Source organism: Salvelinus alpinus, chromosome 4, assembly GCF_045679555.1.
Source record: "Salvelinus alpinus chromosome 4, SLU_Salpinus.1, whole genome shotgun sequence".
Taxonomy (NCBI): domain Eukaryota; kingdom Metazoa; phylum Chordata; class Actinopteri; order Salmoniformes; family Salmonidae; genus Salvelinus; species Salvelinus alpinus.
Genome location: NC_092089.1, coordinates 835,904 through 859,204, shown reverse-complemented (window position 1 = coordinate 859,204; position 23,301 = coordinate 835,904). Strand labels below are relative to the sequence as shown.

General features: G+C 47.1%; 1 protein-coding gene across 1 annotated transcript; it reads left to right on the top strand.

Annotated features, from left to right (window-relative positions):
- Positions 1-12,728: 12,728 nt before the first annotated feature.
- Positions 12,729-20,927, top strand: LOC139572683 (NXPE family member 3-like). The gene is made up of 6 exons (XM_071395360.1): positions 12,729-12,928; positions 13,900-14,001; positions 14,077-14,837; positions 15,545-15,615; positions 15,720-15,941; positions 16,148-20,927. The coding sequence occupies exons 1-6, from the start codon at positions 12,842-12,844 to the stop codon at positions 16,897-16,899; spliced, it is 1,995 nt and encodes a 664-aa protein (XP_071251461.1). The 5' UTR covers positions 12,729-12,841; the 3' UTR covers positions 16,900-20,927.
- The last annotated feature ends 2,374 nt before the right edge of the window (positions 20,928-23,301 follow it).

The following is a 23,301-nucleotide window of genomic DNA, read 5'->3' as shown; positions in this document are numbered from 1 at the left end:
CTGAGAGGCTGAGAGGCTGAGAGGAGGAGAGCTGAGAGGAGGTGAGGCTGGAGAGGCTGAGAGGAGGAGAGGCTGAGAGGAGGTGAGGCTGAGAGGAGGAGAGGAGGAGAGGAGGAGAGACTGAGAGGAGGAGAGGCTGAGAGGAGGAGAGACTGAGAGGAGGAGAGGAGGAGAGGCTGAGAGGAGGAGAGGCTGGAGAGGCTGAAAGGAGGAGAGGCTGATAGGCTGTCTCCCCCCACTCTCCCAACTGTCTTCCCCCAGTCTCCCCATCAGACACTGGGGGCCTGGGGCTCTGCTGGCCTGCCTGGCACCAGAGAGGTCTGCTTGGCATACGGACTCTGCCCGGGGGCTGACACTGGCACCGCTGTACCCCCTGGCTGGGCACCAAGTGACAGGAACCAGGGGGCTGATTAGGAATCATTTGAGAGGGCTGCTGTCTGTCCTCCAATCAAGTGTTTAATTACGTCTGTAATTACAGATCTCTGTTTATTTGTTTATTTGTTAATCTAAACACCTAAACAGAGCAGCATTTGTTCCTCTAAACAGAGCAGCGTTTGGACGACTCTCTGAAATGTTAATAACTCCTAACTTAAACCACTGTGTGTTATAACTCCTAACTTAAACCACTGTGTGTTATAACTCCTAACTTAAACCACTGTGTTATAACTCCTAATTAAACCACTGTGTGTTATAACTCCTAACTTAAACCACTGTGTGTTATAACTCCTAAACCACTGTGTGTTATAACTCCTAACTTAAACCACTGTGTGTTATAACTCCTAAACCACTGTGTGTTATAACTCCTAAACCACTGTGTGTTATAACTCCTAACTTAAACCACTGTGTGTTATAACTCCTAAACCACTGTGTGTTATAACTCCTAACTTAAACCACTGTGTGTTATAACTCCTAACTTAAACCACTGTGTGTTATAACTCCTAACTTAAACCACTGTGTGTTATAACTCCTAATTAAACCACTGTGTGTTATAACTCCTAACTTAAACCACTGTGTGTTATAACTCCTAACTTAAACCACTGTGTGTTATAACTCCTAACTTAAACCACTGTGTGTTATAACTCCTAACTTAAACCACTGTGTGTTATAACTCCTAACTTAAACCACTGTGTGTTATAACTCCTAACTTAAACCACTGTGTGTTATAACTCCTAAACCACTGTGTGTTATAACTCCTAACTTAAACCACTGTGTGTTATAACTCCTAAACCACTGTGTGTTATAACTCCTAACTTAAACCACTGTGTGTTATAACTCCTAACTTAAACCACTGTGTGTTATAACTCCTAACTTAAACCACTGTGTGTTATAACTCCTAATTAAACCACTGTGTGTTATAACTCCTAATTAAACCACTGTGTGTTATAACTCCTAACTTAAACCACTGTGTGTTATAACTCCTAACTTAAACCACTGTGTGTTATAACTCCTAATTAAACCACTGTGTGTTATAACTCCTAATTAAACCACTGTGTGTTATAACTCCTAACTTAAACCACTGTGTGTTAGAAGCCACTTCTGGTCTATGTTGGATTGACTGGCCGACTGGCCGACCGACCGACCGACCGACCGACCGACCGACCGACCGACTGACTGGTCTGGTGGTGTAACTGGATTCATGTGTGGTAATGGGACTGACTGGGAACAATGTGACTGACAGATGAAAGACAGTCTGAGGACACGGGCAGCATGACGTGTAGCAGCCAGCAGGAGAGGTGAGGAGACAACAGGACAGACAGACAGACAGACAGACAGACAGACAGACAGACAGACAGACAGACAGACAGACAGACAGACAGACAGACAGACAGACAGACAGACAGACAGACAGACAGACAGCAGAGAGGTGAGCAGTGTGGAGGCAACAGGACAGACAGACAGACAGACAGAGAGACAGACAGACAGACAGACAGACAGACAGACAGACAGACAGACAGACAGACAGACAGACAGACAGACAGACAGACAGACAGACAGACAGACAGACAGTAGAGAGGTGAGCAGTGTGGAGACAACAGGACAGACAGACAGACAGACAGACAGACAGACAGACAGACAGACAGACAGACAGACAGACAGACAGACAGACAGACAGACAGACAGACAGACAGACTGTGGATTCATCATCATGTCATCAAGCACCTGACCCCCCTCTGTGGCCTCCTGCTGGCCAGGTCAGAGGTTAGAGGTCAAGCCCCGTACACCCAGCACGCCCACAGACTGACTGATGAGCCCAGATACACAGAACCCTGATGGTGTTGATGCTCCACTAACCTCCCCAGTCTGACCTGGTTCTACCCGCTCGGTCCTCACAAAGACATCGGCTGCGTCTGAAATGGCACCCTATTCCCTATATATGGTGCTCTACTTTGGCCCTGGTCCCTATTCCCTATATATGGTGCTCTACTTTGGCCCTGGTCCCTATTCCCTATATATGGTGCTCTACTTTGGCCCTGGTCCGTATTCCCTATATATGGTGCTCTACTTTGGCCCTGGTCCCTATTCCCTATATATAGTGCTCTACTTTGGCCCTGGTCCCTATTCCCTATATATGGTGCTCTACTTTGGCCCTGGTCCCTATTCCCTATATATAGTGCTCTACTTTGGCCCTGGTCCCTATTCCCTATATATAGTGCTCTACTTTGGCCCTGGTCCCTATTCCCTATATATAGTGCTCTACTTTGGCCCTGGTCCCTATTCCCTATATATAGTGCTCTACTTTGGCCCTGGTCCCTATTCCCTATATATAGTGCTCTACTTTGGCCCTGGTCCCTATTCCCTACATATGGTGCTCTACTTTGGCCCTGGTCCCTGTTCCCTATATATGGTGCTCTACTTTGGCCCTGGTCCCTATTCCCTAAATATGGTGCTCTACTTTGGCCCTGGTCCCTATTCCCTATATATGGTGCTCTACTTTGGCCCTGGTCCCTATTCCCTATATATGGTGCTCTACTTTGGCCCTGGTCCCTATTCCCTATATATAGTGCTCTACTTTGGCCCTGGTCTCTATTCCCTATATATGGTGCTCTACTTTGGCCCTGGTCCCTATTCCCTATATATAGTGCTCTACTTTGGCCCTGGTCCATATTCCCTATATATAGTGTTCTACTTTGGCCCTGGTCCCTATTCCCTATATATAGTGCTCTACTTTGGCCCTGGTCCCTATTCCCTATATATAGTGCTCTACTTTGGCCCTGGTCCCTATTCCCTATATATGGTGCTCTACTTTGGCCCTGGTCCCTATTCCCTATATATAGTGCTCTACTTTGGCCCTGGTCCCTATTCCCTACATATAGTGCTCTACTTTGGCCCTGGTCCCTATTCCCTATATATAGTGCTCTACTTTGGCCCTGGTCCCTATTCCCTATATATAGTGCTCTACTTTGGCCCTGGTCCCTATTCCCTACATATAGTGCTCTACTTTGGCCCTGGTCCCTGGTCAAAAGTTGTTCACTAGGGGAGCAGATTGTAGTGAATCACTAATAGCCTCTGTGCTCTGACAGGAGTGAAGTCATCCCTCTTCTATCCACCCCGCTGCTCATAATCAGAACTAGGTCAAAGGCAGGCCTGCCAAACTTCTCCTGAAGTACACCAATAACAAGGGATTGTTTGAAAGACGATATCTGAGTGTGCTGCTGTTTTTTTTTTGACTACACAAGCTCACAGAGCTCACAGAGCAGAGCCTGGCCCAGCTCTGGGGTCACGGAGAGGTGATGCTCACAGAGCTCACAGAGCAGAGCCTGGCCAAGCTCTGGGGTCACGGAGAGGTGATGCTGATCCTCACAGAGCTCACAGGGCAGAGCCTGGCCAAGCTCTGGGGTCACGGAGAGGTGATGCTGATCCTCACAGAGCTCACAGGGCAGAGCCTGGCCAAGCTCTGGGGTCACGGAGAGGTGATGCTGATCCTCACAGAGCTCACAGGGCAGAGCCTGGCCAAGCTCTGGGGTCACGGAGAGGTGATGCTGATCCTCACAGAGCTCACAGGGCAGAGCCTGGCCAAGCTCTGGGGTCACGGAGAGGTGATGCTGATGCTCACAGAGCTCACAGGGCAGAGTCTGGCCAAGCTCTGGGGTCACGGAGAGGGGATGCTGATGCTCACAGAGCTCACAGGGCAGAGCCTGGCCAAGCCCTGAGTCACAGAGAGGTGATGCTGATGTTCACAGAGCTCACAGGGCAGAGCCTGGCCAAGCTCTGGGGTCACGGAGAGGTGATGCTGATGCTCACAGACCTCACAGGGCAGAGCCTGGCCAAGCTCTGGGGTCACGGAGAGGTGATACTGATGCTCACAGAGCAGAGCCTGGCCAAGCTCTGGGGTCACAGAGAGGTGATGCTGATGCTCACAGAGCTCACAGGGCAGAGCATGGCCAAGCTCTGGGGTCACGGAGATGTGATGCTGATGCTCACAGAGCTCACAGGGCAGAGCCTGGCCAAGCTCTGGGGTCACGGAGAGGTGATGCTGATGCTCACAGAGCTCACAGGGCAGAGCCTGGCCAAGCTCTGGGGTCACGGAGAGGTGATGCTGATGCTCACAGAGCTCACAGGGCAGAGCCTGGCCAAGCTCTGGGGTCACGGAGAGGTGATGCTGATGCTCACAGAGCAGAGCCTGGCCAAGCTCTGGGGTCACGGAGAGGTGATACTGATGCTCACAGAGCAGAGCCTGGCCAAGCTCTGGGGTGACGGAGATGTGATGCTGATGCTCACAGAGCTCACAGGGCAGAGCCTGGCCAAGCTCTGGGATCACGGAAAGGTGATGCCAGTCAGGGAAGAGAGAGAGTTTGGGCTGATGTGGCCACCCTTTATAGTCTGCAGGCCAAGCAAGTCCAGGTGCGTCACATCAGCTGAGGATCCTCCAGCCCCGCCCACTGGCCTCCTGCAACAAGCAGACTACCAAACAGCCCCTCCCACTGGCCTCCTGCAACAAGCAGACTACCAAACAGCCCCTCCCACTGGCCTCCTGCAACAAGCAGACTACCAAACAGCCCCGCCCACTGGCCTCCTGCAACAAGCAGACTACCAAACAGCCCCTCCCACTGGCCTCCTGCAACAAGCAGACTACCAAACAGCTCCTCCCACTGGCCTCCTGCAACAAGCAGACTACCAAACAGCCCCTCCCACTGGCCTCCTGCAACAAGCAGACTACCAAACAGCCCCTCCCACTGGCCTCCTGCATCAAGCAGACTACCAAACAGCCCCGCCAACTGGCCTCCTGCAACAAGCAGACTACCAAACAGCCCCTCCCACTGGCCTCCTGCAACAAGCATACTACCAAACATCCCCTCCCACTGGCCTCCTGCAACAAGCAGACTACCAAACAGCCCCTCCCACTGGCCTCCTGCAACAAGCAGACTACCAAACAGCCCCTCCCATTGGCCTCCAGCATCAAGCAGACTACCAAACAGCCCCTCCCACTGGCCTCCTGCAACAAACAGACTACCAAACAGCCCCTCCCACTGGCCTCCTGCAACAAGCAGACTACCAAACAGCCCCTCCCACTGGCCTCCTGCAACAAGCAGACTACCAAAGAGCCCCTCCCACTGGCCTCCTGCAACAAGCAGACTACCAAACAGCCCTTCCCACTGGCCTCCTGCAACAAGCAGACTACCAAACAGCCCCTCCCACTGGCCTCCTGCAACAAGCAGACTACCAAACAGCCCCTCCCACTGGCCTCCTGCAACAAGCAGACTACCAAACAGCCCCGCCCACTGGCCTCCTGCAACAAGCAGACTACCAAACAGCCCCTCCCACTGGCCTCCTGCAACAAGCAGACTACCAAACAGCCCCTCCCACTGGCCTCCTGCAACAAGCAGACTACCAAACAGCCCCTCCCACTGGCCTCCTGCAACAAGCAGACTACCAAACAGCCCCTCCCACTGGCCTCCTGCAACAAACAGACTACCAAACAGCCCCTCCCACTGGCCTCCTGCAACAAGCAGACTACCAAACAGCCCCTCCCACTGGCCTCCTGCAACAAACAGACTACCAAACAGCCCCTCCCACTGGCCTCCTGCAACAAGCAGACTACCAAACATCCCTTCCCACTGGCCTCCTGCAACAAGCAGACTACCAAACAGCCCCTCCCACTGGCCTCCTGCAACAAGCAGACTACCAAACAGCCCCTCCCACTGGCCTCCTGCAACAAGCAGACTACCAAACATCCCCTCCCACTGGCCTCCTGCAACAAGCAGACTACCAAACAGGAGATCCCAGCAGACAGAGTGAAACCTGAAACAAAAACAAAACATTCATAACCAAAACACAAAATATATCAATAATAACCAACCACACTGGGTCAGGGGTGCTACCACTGAGGAGAAGCTCTAACAGGGCCTTCAATAATAACCAACCACACTGGGTCAGGGGTGCTACCACTGAGGAGAAGTTATTACAGGCTTCAATAATAACCAACCACACTGGGTCAGGGGTGCTACCACTGAGGATAAGTTATTACAGGCTTCAATAATAACCAACCACACTGGGTCAGGGGTGCTACCACTGAGGAGAAGTTATTACAGGCTTCAATAATAACCAACCACACTGGGTCAGGGGTGCTACCACTGAGGATAAGCTATTACAGGGCTTCAATAATAACCAACCACACTGGGTCAGGGGTGCTACCACTGAGGATAAGCTATTACAGGGCTTCAATAATAAGAGAGAGAGCAGGGAGAGAGAGTAGGGAGGGAGGGAGGAATGTTTGGCCTGATCTCCAGGAAACAGCACTTGACAACCACAGCTGCACCCAGTCAGGGACCCGGAGTTCCGCCACATAGAGTCTGAATGGTGAGGAGCTGGCAGAGAGAGATATGCTGCTTTCACTTCTTCAAGATCAAAAGCTGTGTGCGAGAGAGAGACCGCATGTGAAACCATCACCCTCTCTCTTATTCCCTCTCGACTTTTTTGTCTCTGAGACTCTTATCTCTCTCCTCTCTTTTCTCTTGCTCTCTCTCTCTCTCTCTCTCTCTCTCTCTCTCTCTCTCTCTCTCTCTCTCTCTCTCTCTCTCTCTCTCTCTCTCTCTCTCTCTCTCTCTCTCTCTCTCTCTCTCTCTCTCTCTCTCTCTCTCTCTCTCTCTCTCTCTGTGTGTGTGTGTAAATGTTGAATAAACAGTCCTCTTTTTTGTGACTGTGTGATGGGAAGTACCCTGTGCCCCAGTCCCCAACTTCGTCATGGAATGCTGCTTCCCAGCTCTCCTTCACCATGGTAACTGGGAATGTGTTTCTGTGGTGAGCTGAGGAATATTTTGAAAGCGGATCAAAATATAATTGAAACACAACAGCTCACTGTACTTGAATGTTTTGTTCAGTAGTGTCCTTTCAATAACAGTCTTTCTTAAATGGAGTTTAGTAACCTAATGGTAATAAACCAAACTTTCCAGTTCCTCTGATGTGATGTGGAACGTAATAAAGAACGTCACTGTGTGTAATCCCAATGATAGAGACCAGAGGGCCTTGGGTAGCAGGCAGAGTGGAGAGGTAGAGTTCAGGAAACAATTCCAGCCCTCCTTTCTCTTTCTATCTATCCTGTCTGTCTGAGTGGCCCTTCACATCCCTGCTTAGTCACATTGTCTCTGTTTAGACTAGTGGGGCACCCCCTAAGGTCTGTCTCTCTTTCAGAGACCCTTTTTAGTGGAGAGTTAAGGCTCTGTTGTCGTAGCAGAAGAGAAGAGAACAGAGATGATGTAAGCCACAACATCATTTGAGTATAGCTCAGGATACTAAAAGCACTGGTTCTCTAACACGTTGGATGGATGATCCTGAGATCGTCACTGCCAAAGCATTAGCCTTATTCTGGACAACATGATTAAACTGTATGTGTCACGGCAGCTTCATCTCCATATATATAGAGATATATCCTCACTGTAAATCAGCTTTAACTCTAGACTTTTCTGTTGACTTTATTTATATAGAATATGTTGTACGCTGACGATGTTCTGTGTTCTAGTCCTCATCTACGGACCACCTAGAAGCTGGCGATGTTCTGTGTTCTAGTCCTCATCTATGGACCACCTAGAAGCTGACGATGTTCTAGTCCTCATCTACGGACCACCTAGAAGTTGACGATGTTCTAGTCCTCATCTACGGACCACCTAGAAGCTGACGATGTTCTATCTGTGTTCTAGTCCTCATCTACGAACCACCTAGAAGCTGACGATGTTCTAGTCCTCATCTACGGACCACATAGAAGCTGACGAGTTTCTAGTCCTCATCTACGGACCACATAGAAGCTGACGATGTTCTATCTGTGGTCTAGTCCTCATCTACGGACCACCTAGAAGCTGACGATGTTTTATCTGTGTTCTAGTCCTCATCTACGGACCACCTAGAAGCTGACGATGTTCTAGTCCTCATCTACGGACCACCTAGAAGTTGACGATGTTCTAGTCCTCATCTACGGACCACATAGAAGCTGACAATGTTCTATCTGTGTTCTAGTCCTCATCTACGGACCACCTAGAAGCTGACAATGTTTTATCTGTGTTCTAGTCCTCATCTACGGTCCACCTAGAAGCTGACGATGTTCTAGTCCTCATCTACGGACCACCTAGAAGCTGACAATGTTTTATCTGTGTTCTAGTCCTCATCTACGGTCCACCTAGAAGCTGACGATGTTCTAGTCCTCATCTACGGTCCACCTAGAAGCTGACGATGTTCTAATCCTCATCTACGGACCACCTAGAAGCTGACGATGTTCTAATCCTCATCTACGGACCACCTAGAAGCTGACGAGTTTCTAGTCCTCATCTACGGACCACCTAGAAGCTGACGATGTTTTATCTGTGTTCTAGTCCTCATCTACGGTCCACCTAGAAGCTGACAATGTTCTATCTGTGTTCTAGTCCTCATCTACGGTCCACCTAGAAGCTGACGATGTTCTAGTCCTCATCTACGGACCACCTAGAAGCTGACAATGTTTTATCTGTGTTCTAGTCCTCATCTACGGTCCACCTAGAAGCTGACGATGTTCTAGTCCTCATCTTACGGACCACCTAGAAGCTGACAATGTTCTAGTCCTCATCTTACGGACCACCTAGTGTACACACAGAGCAGAGATGTTCTGCTACTTCTGGTATTAACAGTAAATTACATTTTATTTTCCAATGATTGCTCGTTATCCAGTAGAATGGATGGTAGTGGCAGTTTACTCACTCGCCCCCGGATTCTCAGAAGGACGACCTGCGCCCCCTTTCCTCTGTCTTTTCTTCACTCAAATAACAGGAATTTGGGCTTTTTTCCCCGGGAAAGCAGTATATCCCTCTCGTTTTAAAGAAAAAAAGTTTCTTCCAGTTAGAGGTGAGTACTCGCTGTTCTGATATTCAGAAGTTATTTTCTGTCGTAAGAGACGGTAGCAGCAACATACAAAACAAGTTACAGACAATGCAAAAAAAAAAAAAACGAAATAACACAGCTGGTTAGGAGCCTGTAAAAAACATCAGCCATCTTCTTCCACAAGAGTCCGTGGAAAGGCTGCAGGATGCAGGGGTTGCCTTTCACCAACAGGACCCCTTGACATTTTAAATGTTAAGAAGAAGGTGGACGTTGTGGCATTTATAACTGTGGTAATTGATAGCACTGCCAAGGTGGACAGAAGGTTCAGGAAGATGGAGATCATAGTGATTGCAGCGGAGCGGTTCCTGGGGCTGAAAGGTTTCTCAGCGAAGGAGTACCATGGAATATTGGCACAAGGTCCTAGAGCCTGAGAAGAAGGAAGAAGTGGGTGTTTCTACTATTTTCATTAGGGTGGATTAAGTTAGTTTCACTATTACGTATAGATTATTTATTTATTTATTTATTTATTTATTTATTTTATTATTATTTATTATTTATTTATTTTATGATTATTTATGATTATTTTATTTTATTATTTATTTATTTTATGATTATTTATGATTATTTTATTTTATTATTTATTTATTTTATGATTATTTATGATTATTTTATTTTATTATTTATTTATTTTATGATTATTTATGATTATTTTATTTTATTATTTATTTATTTTATGATTATTTATGATTATTTTATTTTATTATTTATTTATTTTATGATTATTTATTATTATTATTATTTTATTTTATTATTTATTTTATTGGGTTATTATTTATTTTTTAAACCATCCAGTTTGTGGCGGCAATACACCTTTTGGGGTTTTGTCCACCATAAAACCCACAGAAGAAGAAGAAGAAGAAGAAGAAGGAGAAGGAGAAGGAGAAGAAGGCGGTCATGTGACTTTTACCAACAATTCTGTTTGGGTGATTTCCCTTCCCAATCCAGGTCAAAGTGTTGTTTAGTTGCACGGAAGAAGATTATGTAAGTTCTGGCTAACTTTTTGGCAAGTTGACAGTGTTTATTTTAGGAAGATTGTGCCTGTGTGTCCAAGAAGTGAGTTGTGCGGGTTTATTATCGGGAGGGTAAATGCTACTTAGTGATGATCGACTGCAAACTGTTACTTTTAGACCTATAATGACCTTGTGATATCTACAGCTGTGGCTGGATAGTACAGCTGATGTACATCTTAGATCCTCCATGGGCATGTCGACTATAAATGCCTGTATTGCATTGAATGAGCAGTAGACGTTATTGTTTAGAGACGGTTAACTGTAGCCTGAACAGTATGTGCCTGTTACCGCTGTGTTTTTCATAGTTTGCGCTACCGTTAAAGCCGTGACGAGATTCTAGAAGTTTTCAGCGACTGTCCTCAGTTCTCATGCATGCACAGGAGAATTTATGACTCTCTTGCACCAGACACAGATCAGATAAGACCTAGACGAGGCCAGAAATAAGCCAATAAATATAGCCTGTAAAACAAATGACTTCTCTCTCTCTGGGCGATATGTTTACAGTGCATTCGGAAAGTATTCAGACCCCTTGACTTTCCAACATTTTGTTACGTTACAGCCTTATTCTAAAATTGATTAAATCGTTTTTTTCCCAACTAATCAATTTACACACAATACCCCATAATGACATCACAATACCCCATAATGACATCACAATACCCCATAATAACATCACAATACCCCATAATAACATCACAATACCCCATAATAACATCACAATACTCCATAATAACAAAGCAAAAACTGTTTTTTTACATTTTAGCAAATGTTTAAAACACTAAAAACTGAAATATCACGTTTACATAAGTATTCAGACCCTTTACTCAGTACTTTGTTGAAGCACCACAGGCAGCGATTACACCCTGATCATCTTTCCAGATCCACTCAGTGTGAAGGAGTGGTTCTGGTCCAATATCATGTTCTGATCCAGTGGAAACGTCATAAAAACGTCAATAAAACAGGCTGATTACTTCTTATCCCAAATAGCCTGCAGCCGTCTGTCCCTGAGCTCACTGGGAGGGGAAACTGAGGGCCCAGAATATTTTATACGCTGTTCCATAAGGTGTATTTTTATCTGTTTTGTAAATCTGATTCTACTGCTGCATCAGTTACTTGATGTTGAATAGAGTTCCATGTTTTCATGGCTCTATGTAGTACTGTGTACCTCCCATAGTCTGTTCCGGACTTGGGGACTGTGAAGAGACCTCTGGTGGCATGTCTTGTGGGGTATGCATGGGTGTCTGAGCTGTGTGCTAGTGGTTTAAACAGACAGCTCGGTGCATTCAGCATGTCAACACTTCTTACAAAAACAAGTAGTGATGAAGTCAATCTCTCCTCCACTTTGAGCCATGAGAGATTGACTTGCATATTATTCATGTTAGCTCTCTGTGTACATCCAAGGGCCAGCCGTGCTGCCCTGTTCTGAGCCAGTCCCTCTTTGTGGCACCTGACCACAGGACTGAACAGTAGTCCAGGTGTATCAAAACTAGGGCCTGTAGGACCTGCCTTGTTGATAGTGCTGTTAAGAAGGTAGAGCAGCGCTTTATTATGGACAGACTTCTCCACATCTTAGCTACTGTTGTATCAACATGTTTTGACCGTGACAGTTTACAATCCAGGGTTACTCCAAGCAGTTTAGTCACCTCAACTTGTTACATTTCCACATTATTTATTCCAAGATTTAGTTGAGGTTTACGGTTTAGTGAATGTTTTGTCCCAAATACAATGCTTTGAGTTTGAGAAAATATTTAGGACTAACTTATTCCTTGCCACCCACTCTGAAACTAACTGCAGCTCTTTGTTAGGTGTAGCAGTCATTTCAGTTGCTGTAGTAGCTGAAATGTATAGTGTTGAGTCATCCGCGTACATAGACACACTGGCTTTACTCAAGGCCAGTGGCATGTCATCAGTAAAGATTGAAAAAAGTAAGGGGCCTAAACAGCTGCCCTGGGGAATTCCTGATTCTACATGGATTATGTTGGAGAGGCTTCCATTAAAGAACACCCTTTGTTCTGTTAGACAGGTAACTCTTTATCCACAATATAGCAGGGGGTGTAAAGCCATAAAACAAACGTTTTTCCATCAGCAGACTATGATCGATAATGTCAAAAGCCGCACTGAAGTCTAACAAAACAGCCTCCGTCATCTTTTCATAATCAATTTCTCTCAGCCGATCAACAGTCATTTGTGTAAGTGCCGTACATGTTGATCATTGTAAGACAGCCATTTAAGTCTTTCGGATCCATTCAGATCCCTTCACGTTTTCCACATTTTGTTACGTTACAGCCTTATTCTAAAATTTATTAAATTGTTTAATTCCTCATCAATCTACACACAATAACTGTTGCGTCAAAAAACAGAACACTCAAAACATGAGCACAATGGCAGCTCTTCCTTTAAAGAACTCCAGGCCTCAAGAGGGCAGATAACCCAAAAACACGGGTGGAACTAAAAAATTGAGACAGGATTTCTGGAGGGACTACTTTTACATGCGCACCTGGCAGATAAGCATGGGTATAAAATGTTTGGTCCTCAACATACACACAGCTCATTGTTCAACCCTAAAGACGCAACTGGTATGTAATGTTTGGAATTATTTATTTTGTTGCATCCGGTGCTTAGCACAATTTACATGTTTAACTCTGGTAGGAGTGGTGACTTCTTTTGTTGTGGATATTTTCTGACTGCAGAAGTAATTGCTTGAAGTGCTAGATTGAATTGTTTAAACGTTTACTTTATTCAAAGCCATGCTTTGTTTATTATCCTGCCAGCTCCACCTAGCCGACCGCTCAGGCCAGCTCCAGCTAGCCGACCGCTCAGGCCAGCTCCAGTTAGCCGACCGCTCAGGCCAGCTCCAGCTAGCCGACCGCTCAGGCCAGCTCCAGCTAGCCGACCGCTCAGGCCAGCTCCAGCTAGCCGACCGCTCAGGCCAGCTCCAGCTAGCCGACCGCTCAGACCAGCTCCAGCTAGCCGACCGCTCAGGCCAGCTCCAACAAATGTTGAGTTGTATTGAGGGTTAGACTTACGTTGAGTTGTATTGAGGGTTAGACTTACGTTGAGTTGTATTGAGGGTTAGACTTACGTTGAGTTGTATTGAGGGTTAGACTTACGTTGAGTTGTATTGAGGGTTAGACTTACGTTGAGTTGTATTGAGGGTTAGACTTACGTTGAGTTGTATTGAGGGTTAGACTTACGTTGAGTTCCATTTTGAATGGAACCTCCACATAATGCTAGAATAAACAGTTGTAGATAAATGGTTTACCTGCTTCTGTGTCAATATCAGGGGACTGGAGACAGGAGTAGGGTTGGAAAGCTACCGGTAATTTACCAAAGTTTGCCAGAATCTTCAGTAATTTTGGCAATTAAGAGAATCTATGGCAATCTATCATAATTTTGGTAATTTATACTTAAATAACGTTTTTTTTAAAACAGCCACTAGATGTTTTGTGATAGATTACGTAAAATGCTTGAAAGATACAAAATTAAGGGTAGTTTACTGGTAAACTTATAAAGATTCCATTAAAATACCCTCCCTTTGGCACCCTAGACAAGAGCCATGTTGGATTGTCAGTCGAAATATGTCTGCATCTTCCTCCTGCTGGCCCTGTCAGGCCTCTTCTTCCTGTTCCGTAACATCAACATTCTGGAGGTGAGGACCTTGCTTCTATCACTATCTACCTGCATTAGCCTACACCCCCTTAATGACCTCTACTCTCCTCCATAGTGGAAGCTCAACAGCACATTGGACTTAAGCAGCATACAGTCAGAGAGCTCTCCTCCTTGCCTGGATCGCAAGCGGAGCTTCTTCTGTAGCCACCTGGTCCAGGAGCCCTCTACCGAGGAGGCTCTGGAAGATTGTGCCCTCCTGGAGTCCATCGCCGGGCCAGAGCCTCTGCCCGTGACTACACCCCTGGACCAGACCAGTGACCCTGCGCACAGTCTGTTTGCAATCCTGCCAGCAGGGGGAGGGAGAGAGAGGCACGTGGGGGACCAGCTAGAGGCTCTGGTCATCATGAACGATTTCCAGGGGCGTCCCAAGAGCCGTGGCGGGGACTTCCTGCTGGCCCGGCTGCACTCCCCAGAGTTGGGGGCGGGCGTTGCAGGACGGGTACTAGACCACTGGAACGGGACCTACTCTGCTGTTTTCCTGTTACTGTGGGAGGGCTCTGTATGGGTGGAGGTGACACTGGTCCATCCGGGCGAGGCAGTTTCTCTTCTACGACGCTTACAAGAGGAACGGCTAAACTGGGCGCCTTCCAAGAGCCTGTTCCATTCTGGATTATTGTCTGAGACCACCGAGTGTAACCTGTGTCTGCCCAACATCCAGCGGCCGCTGTGCGATTACACAGACCCCCGTACGGGGGAACCTTGGTTCTGCTACAAGCCCAAGCAGCTGGCCTGTGACACGCGGATCAACCACTTCAAGGCAGGCTCCCAGACATATCTGCAACATCTGAGCGACAAAGAAGCACGGCTCTTCCGGAGGTTAGTACGAGGTAAAACATAATGTGAATAAGGACTCGATTCAATCCGTAGCGCTGAAGTTCAGCGTCGTAGCCCCGATTTGACATTTAAAGGTAATGTTACCGTGGTAGTGGAAACTGCATTCACGGCCAATGTCGGCTCAATGGGAAATTACCTTTTAATTTCCCAGCTATAGTGCTGAACTTGGGTGATTGAATCGAGCCCTAAGTATGTTTCATCTTGCTGCTATGCAGTATTGTCACGTTCTGACCTTTTATTTCCTTTGTTTTGTCTTTATTTAGTTTGGTCAGGGCGTGAGTTGGGGTGGGCAGTCTATGTGTGTTTTTCTATGTTGGGGTTTTGTGTTCGGCCTGGTATGGTTCTCAATCAGAGGCAGCTGTCAATCGTTGTCTCTGATTGAGAATCATACTTAGGTAGCCTGGGTTTCACTTTTGGTTTTGTGGGTGTTTGTCTTCCGTGTCAGTGTTTGTCGCCACACGGTACTGTTTCGTTTATTGTTTTGTTTAGTGTTTTGAGTTTAATTAAAAACATCATCATGAACACTTCCCACGCTGCACTTTGGTCCTCCTCTCTTTCTCCCGAAGACGATCGTTACAAGTATTTATGCTCCCCCCCCCCCCAGATTACACAGTGGTTCAGGTGAATGGTATAGCTTGCTACAGGTTTTTTTCAATCACGTAAAATTATTCATTTTTATTTTATTTTAGTGGCATCAACATCAACGTGCATATTCATGCAATGGGGTCTGACAGCGTCACTGTGCAGCCAAAGGAGAAAGGTAAGAGTTCTGCTCAAATGATTGCAGAGTGTAAAGAACAAAATGTTGATTGTATCTGTAAAGTGATGGTAGCTAGTGCATCATGGGTAACTTCCGTATTTCAGACCAACCAGAAGAGGAGAGCACCAGTGTAGCAGCAGCACCTGTCAGGACCCCTCCCTCTGGGTATTACTACCAAGGGTCGTGGCGGGCGCTGGGTGGTGTGGTCATACGCCAGTTTAACGACCCCGCTGCCGTTATTCAGTGTCTGAAGGGCAAGCAGGTGTACATGTACGGAGACTCCACCGTGAGACAATACTATGACTACCTCGTCAGCTTGGTGCCAGGTGAGTGTTGGTTTGCCGATTACATCTTACACCCAGCTGTGTCTCTCAGGTGTGTTAAAAATTATCTCTCTTTCAACATTCATCTCTCTCTCTGTATCTCTGTATCTCTGTCTCTGTCTCTGTCTCTGTCTCTCTCTTTCTTTGTCTGTCTGTCTGTCGGTCTGTCTCTCTCTCTCTCTGTCTCACTCTCTCTCTCTCTCACACAGAGCTGAAGAAGTTCAACCTTAGAAGTCATGTGAGAGCGGGGCCATTCATGGCAGTGAACGTCCCCAACAACATCCTGTTGAAGTACCGCTGCCACGGCCCACCCGTATTCTGGCCCACTCTCAGTGTCAGTCAGCTGTGCTATGTAGCTAATGAGCTGGATGGCCTGGCCGGGGGTTCAGACACTGTCGTAGTCATCAGCGTTTCGACCCATTTCAGCTTTTTCCCTCTGCGGGCCTACATTCGCCGACTACGACATATTCGAAGGGCGGTGGTAGGCCTTCTGAACCGAGCTCCGGGGACCATAGTAGTTGTGCGCTCTGCCAACCTGGACCAAAGGAAGGATAACTTCATCAACAGTGACTGGATCTTGACCCAGATGGACAGGGTGCTGAAGGCCATGTTCAGGGGTCTGGATGTGATGCTGCTGGATGCCTGGGAGATGACCCTTGCCCACCAGCCCCCCCCCCCCCATCATCAAGAACATGATGAACACAATCCTCTCTGGTGTCTGCCCCCCATCATCAAAAACATGATCAACACAATCCTCTCTGGTGTCTGCCCCCCCATCATCAAAAACATGATCAACACAATCCTCTCTGGTGTCTGCCCCCCCCATCATCAAAAACATGATGAACACAATCCTCTCTCCAAATATTGTACAAGTCAGATGTGCAAAGCTCTTAGAGACGTACAGTCCCAGTCCAAAGTTTTCAACACACCTACTCATTCAAGGGTTTTTCTTTTTTTTTGACATTGTAGAATAGTAGCGAAGACATCAAAACTATGAAATAACACATATGGAATCATGTAGTAACCAACAAAGTGTCCTTCTTCTTAGTTGTCCGTGTCTCTTGTCATGTAGTCTGGAGCAGAACTACAAGGTTCCCTTCGTTCTGGAAGATCGGTAGTCTGGAGCAGAACTACACGGTTCCCTTCGTTCTGGAAGATCGGTCCTTGTCTTGTAGTCTGGAGCAGAACTGCAAGGTTCCCTTCGTTCTGGAAGATCGGTAGTCTGGAGCAGAACTGCACGGTTCCCTTCGTTCTGGAAGATCGGTCCTTGTCATGTAGTCTGGAGCAGAACTACAAGGTTCCCTTCGTTCTGGAAGATCGGTAGTCTGGAGCAGAACTGCACGGTTCCCTTTGTTCTGGAAGATCGGTCCTTGTCATGTAGTCTGGAGCAGAACTACAAGGTTCCCTTCGTTCTAGAAGATCGGTCCTTTAAACGTTCTTGAATTTCTTCTTCCTGAATGGTCCGACAAGACAAAATACAGTTTGGACTGTTTTTACTTGATTCTCCGACTGTCTTGAGTGTTTTTTATACTGTGCGGGTCTGACCCACATCACAAGGGTTAATGACATCACAAAACAATCAACCATATGACATTAGTTTTCCATATCTCCCCACTGACCATTCCCCACATTCTTTATGTTAGAATTATTGTTCCATTAGCCACTTTTTTGGACGTTAGAGTTTTGGGGGCGGGCAAAAGTCTCTGGAGACAAAGGGACAGTCCTTTAGCCAATAGCGGAGGGTAGAGAGTCCTCTCCTGCTTAATTTATGACCGGTTGTGGAGGTGTCAACCTGCCCAGTGTCCTCCTCCCCCCCCTTTGCAGGTGGGCGAGGCTCTGGTTATTATCAGCTATTGTCAAGCTGATCTGACCCATTGTGATCCTCACAGGACAGCCATGACACCCTTTGCAGGTGGGAGAGCGTCTGGTTATTACCAGCTATTATACCACCCTGCATACCACTGCTGGCTTGCTTCTGAAGCTAAGCAGGGTTGGTCCTGGTCAGTCCCTGGATGGGAGACCAGGTGCTGCTGGAAGTGGTGTTGGAGGGCCAGTAGGAGGCACTCTTTCCTCTGGTCTAAACAAAGATCCCAATGCCCCAGGGCAGTGATTGGGGACACTGCTCTGTGTAGGGTGCCGTCTTTCGGATGGGACGTTAAACGGGTGTCCTGACTCTCTGAGGTAACGGTAAAAAATAAAAATAAAAAATAAAAATTATCAGGCTGATTTGACCCATTGTGATCCTCACAGGACAGCCATGACACTTCCCCCCCTTTGCAGGTGGGAGAGCGTCTGGTTATTATCAGCTATTGTCAAGCTGATCTGACCCATTATGATCCTCACAGGACAGCCATGACACTTGTTAAAGGTACATTTGTGGAATTTCTTTCCTTCTAAATGCGTTTCAGCCAATCAGTTGTGTTGTGACAAGGTAGGGGTGGTATACAGAAGATAGCCCTATTTGGTTAAAGACCAAGTCCATATTATGGTAAGAACAGCTCAAATAAGCAAAGAGAAATGACAGTCCATCATTACTTTAAGACATGAAGGTCAGTCAATCCAGAAAATTTCAACAACTTTGAAAGTTTCTTCAAGTGCAGTCGCAAAAACCATCAAGCGCTATGATGAAACTGGCTCTCATGAGGACCGCCACAGGAAAGGAAGACCCAGAGTTACCTCTGCTGCAGAGGTACCAGCCTCAGATTGCAGCCCAAATAAATGCATCACAGAGTTCAAGTAACAGACACATTTCAACATCAACTGTTCAGAGGAGACTGTGTGAATCAGGTCTTCATGGTCGAATTGCTGTGAAGAAACCGCTACTAAAGGACAGGAATAAGAAGAAGAGACTTGCTTGGACCAAGAAACACGAGCAATGGACATTAGACCGGTGGAAATCTGTCCTTTGGTCCAAATTTGAGATTTTTGGTTCCAACCGCTGTGTCTTTGTGAGATGCAGAGTAGGTGAACGGATGATCTCCGCATGTGTGGTTCCCACCGTGAAGCATGGAGGAGGAGGTGTGATGGTGTGGGGGTGCTTTGCTGTTGACATTGTCTGTGATTTATTTGGAATTCAAGGCACACTTAACCAGCATGGTTACCACAGCATTCTGCAGCGATACGCCATCTCATCTGGTTTGTACTTAGTGGGACTATCATTTGTTTTTCAACAGGACAATGACCCAGAATACACCTCCAGGCTGTGCAAGGGCTATTTGACCAAGAAGGAGAGTGATGGAGTGCTGCATCAGATGACCTGGCCTCCACAATCACCAGACCTCAACCCAATTGAAGTGGTTTAGGATGAGTTGGACCGCAGAGCGAAGGAAAAGCAGCCAACAAGTGCTCAGCATATGTGGGAACTCCTTCAAGACCGTTTGGAAAAGCATTCCTCATGAAGATGGTTGAGAGAATGCCAAGAGTGCAAAGCTGTCATCAAGGCAAAGGGTGAAGAAGAAGATTCTTCTTTGAAGAATATAAATTATCTAATTTATATTGATTTGTTTAACACTTTTTTGGTTACTACATGATTCCATATGTGTTATTTCATAGTTTTGATGTCTTCACTATAATTATCTATTACAATGTAGAAAATAGTACAAATAAATTCAAGAAAAACCATTGAATGAGTAGATGTCTCCAACATTTTGACTGGTACTGTACCGATAAAGACTCACTGCTGTAGTCACTGTCAAATGTGATTCTGACATGTATTGACTCAGGGGTGTGAATACTTATGTGAATTAGATATTTCTAAGACATTTTCAATAATTTTACAAAAATGGCAACAACAAAAAATGTCACTTTGTCATGTGGTATTTTGTGTAGATGGGTGAGATTTTTTTAAATTCAGGCTGTGTACTTTCGAAATTCACTGAAATCAATTATCTGTGATTATTATTACGTGATTAAACTAATCATGTCAATTTAATTAACTAGGAAGTCGGGGCACCACGGAAAATATTCAGATTACAAAGTTATAATTGTCCGAATATAACTCTTCAGATGTTTGAATATCTGATCAATTAGTCTTCTATTAATGACTTATTCTTTACCTCGCGTCAGCCTCATCTGAACGTGGGTAAATTGTTGGTTATCTGCACGAACCCAACATTTACTATAAATCATCCATTCACCATCCATACACCAATTGGCTTAATCATTTATTTACTAACTAAATAATCACAGAAATGCATAAACAAACAAACAGAAGATTCCCTAGTGGACTAAACAAAAACAGTTTGGTTATAACACGATAGATTCAGAGAGTAGAGAAGGAGGTTTTGGAAGGAAGACTAAGGAACATCGGTCTTTATCGGACCTGGGAAGCTATTCTCGCATAAATACATATGCCATTAACGAAAATTGGGGAGAAAAGGGAATAAAATAAATAAAAAAAATTGAAAAAAAACAAATAAAAAAATAAAATGAAAAAAACAAAGAAAAAATAAAAAAATTTTTTTTAAATAAATAAAAGAAATTTAACAAAAAAAAAAAAGAAGAAAAAATAATAAAAAAAACTATCGCTCATTCGGAAAAGAAATGCATTGTATTTACGTGAAGCTGGTTATGTGAGGCTCTGGTTTGCCTTGTCCTTTGTGGAATCTTCCGGGTCGTCATGTGGTCACGTGGTCGGAGAGGGTTCATCTCACTCTGGAGATTGGTCCACGTCGGTCATCTCGTACTAGATTTGCTACCTTTCCAGCTGCAGTCTGTTAGGCCGTCATCTAGGACTCACTTCTTCTTAAGGGATCAATAGTTCAGAGTTCATACCATTTCACGTATAGTGCAAGCTCTCATGTTTCCTGGCCTGTAGGGTTGAAATTAGAATTAGCCCTTTTTAAACTTGAGGACAAGTCCTCCCGTTATTTGGAACTTAACTTTGCGTCATGGGGGCTTTTATAGAAATGTCCTTGTCAGACTGAAGAGTCTAAAGGCTGTCCTTGTCAGGCTGAAGAGTCTAAAGGCTGTCCTTGTCAGGCTGAAGAGTCTAAAGGCTGTCCTTGTCAGGCTGAAGAGTCTAAAGGCTGTCCTTGTCAGGCTGAAGAGTCTAAAGGCTGTCCTTGTCAGGCTGAAGAGTCTAAAGGCTGTCCTTGTCAGGCTGAAGAGTCTAAAGGCTGTCCTTGTCAGGCTGAAGAGTCTAAAGGCTGTCCTTGTCAGGCTGAAGAGTCTAAAGGCTGTCCTTGTCAGGCTGAAGAGTCTAAAGGCTGTCCTTGTCAGGCTGAAGAGTCTAAAGGCTGTCCTTGTCAGGCTGAAGAGTCTAAAGGCTGTCCTTGTCAGGCTGAAGAGTCTAAAGGCTGTCCTTGTCAGGCTGAAGAGTCTAAAGGCTGTCCTTGTCAGGCTGAAGAGTCTAAAGGCTGTCCTTGTCAGGCTGAAGAGTCTAAAGGCTGTCCTTGTCAGGCTGAAGAGTCTAAAGGCTGTCCTTGTCAGGCTGAAGAGTCTAAAGGCTGTCCTTGTCAGGCTGAAGAGTCTAAAGGCTGTCCTTGTCAGGCTGAAGAGTCTAAAGGCTGTCCTTGTCAGGCTGAAGAGTCTAAAGGCTGTCCTTGTCAGGCTGAAGAGTCTAAAGGCTGTCCTTGTCAGGCTGAAGAGTCTAAAGGCTGTCCTTGTCAGGCTGAAGAGTCTAAAGGCTGTCCTTGTCAGGCTGAAGAGTCTAAAGGCTGTCCTTGTCAGGCTGAAGAGTCTAAAGGCTGTCCTTGTCAGGCTGAAGAGTCTAAAGGCTGTCCTTGTCAGGCTGAAGAGTCTAAAGGCTGTCCTTGTCAGGCTGAAGAGTCTAAAGGCTGTCCTTGTCAGGCTGAAGAGTCTAAAGGCTGTCCTTGTCAGGCTGAAGAGCTTTGAGGGAAGATACGCTTCTCATCCAGACCCAGAAGAGCATGACACACACACACACACATACACCACCTACGCCTACATGCACACACACACACACCACCCACGCCTACATGCACACACACATACACCACCTACGCCTACATGCACACACACATACACCACCCACGCCTACATGCACACACACACACACCACCTACGCCTACATGCACACACACACACACCGCCCACGCCTACATGCACACACACACACACCGCCCACGCCTACATGCACACACACACACACCACCTACACTTACATGCACACACACACACACCACCCACGCCTACATGCACACACACACCACCCACGCCTACATGCACACACACAGATCCACTGCCTGTTTGCTGGTGTATTTGTGCTGTTGCCAGAGTCTTCTGTCTGTGTTATCTGTTTTGTCTTTTATCCCTGCCACCGTCCCCACAGGAGGCCTTTTGCCTCTTGCCAGGCCATCATTGTACATGAGAATTTGTTTCTTATTTTCCTGGTTAAATAAAATGTAATACACACACTTTACTTTCTTCAAAAAATGCTCATTTAATTGTGTGTGCTTCCATCTCTTCCCCATCCTCCTCCCTTGTCACCCCCTACTCCATCCCCCTCCTCCCACATCCCTCTCCTTCCCCCTCTCCCCCAGTCCCGTTCCATCTCCCTCCCCCTCGCCTCCCCACTGTCTCCCCCTCCCTCCTCTCCCCCAGTCCCGTTCCATCGCCCTCCCCTCTCTCCTCCCCGCTGTCTCCTCCTCCCCCTCTCCCCCAGTCCCGTTCCATCTCCCTCCCCCTCTCCTCCCCACTGTCTCCCCTCCCTCTCCCCCAGTCCCATTCCATCGCCCTCCCCCTCTCCTCTCCTCCTCCCTCCTCTCCCCCAGTCCCGTTCCATCGCCCTCCCCCTCTCCTCTCCTCCTCCCTCCTCTCCCCCAGTCCCGTTCCATCGCCCTCCCCCTCTCCTCTCCTCCTCCCTCCTCTCCCCCAGTCCCGTTCCATCGCTCTCCCCCTCTCCTCTCCTCCTCCCTCCTCTCCCCCAGTCCCGTTCCATCGCCCTCCCCCTCTCCTCTCCTCCTCCCTCCTCTCCCCCAGTCCCGTTCCATCGCCCTCCCCCTCTCCTCTCCTCCTCCCTCCTCTCCCCCAGTCCCGTTCCATCGCCCTCCCCCTCTCCTCTCCTCCTCCCTCCTCTCCCCCAGTCCCGTTCCATCGCCCTCCCCCTCTCCTCTCCTCCTCCCTCCTCTCCCCCAGTCCCGTTCCATCGCCCTCCCCCTCTCCTCTCCTCCTCCCTCCTCTCCCCCAGTCCCGTTCCATCGCCCTCCCCCTCTCCTCTCCTCCTCCCTCCTCTCCCCCAGTCCCGTTCCATCGCCCTCCCCCTCTCCTCTCCTCCTCCCTCCTCTCCCCCAGTCCCGTTCCATCGCCCTCGCCCTCTCCTCTCCTCCTCCCTCCTCTCCCCCAGTCCCGTTCCATCGCCCTCCCCCTCTCCTCTCCTCCTCCCTCCTCTCCCCCAGTCCCG

What these genes read in the sequence shown, in the direction of transcription:
- LOC139572683 (XM_071395360.1), top strand. Translation starts at nt 12,842, where the DNA reads ATGCGCACCTGGCAGATAAGCATGGGTATAAAATGTTTGGTCCTCAAC. An exon ending in CAACCCTAAAGACGCAACTG is followed by an intron (nt 12,929 to 13,899) that starts GTATGTAATGTT and finishes TTGGCACCCTAG; the next exon opens with ACAAGAGCCATGTTGGATTG. An exon ending in GAAGCACGGCTCTTCCGGAG is followed by an intron (nt 14,838 to 15,544) that starts GTTAGTACGAGG and finishes ATTTTATTTTAG; the next exon opens with TGGCATCAACATCAACGTGC.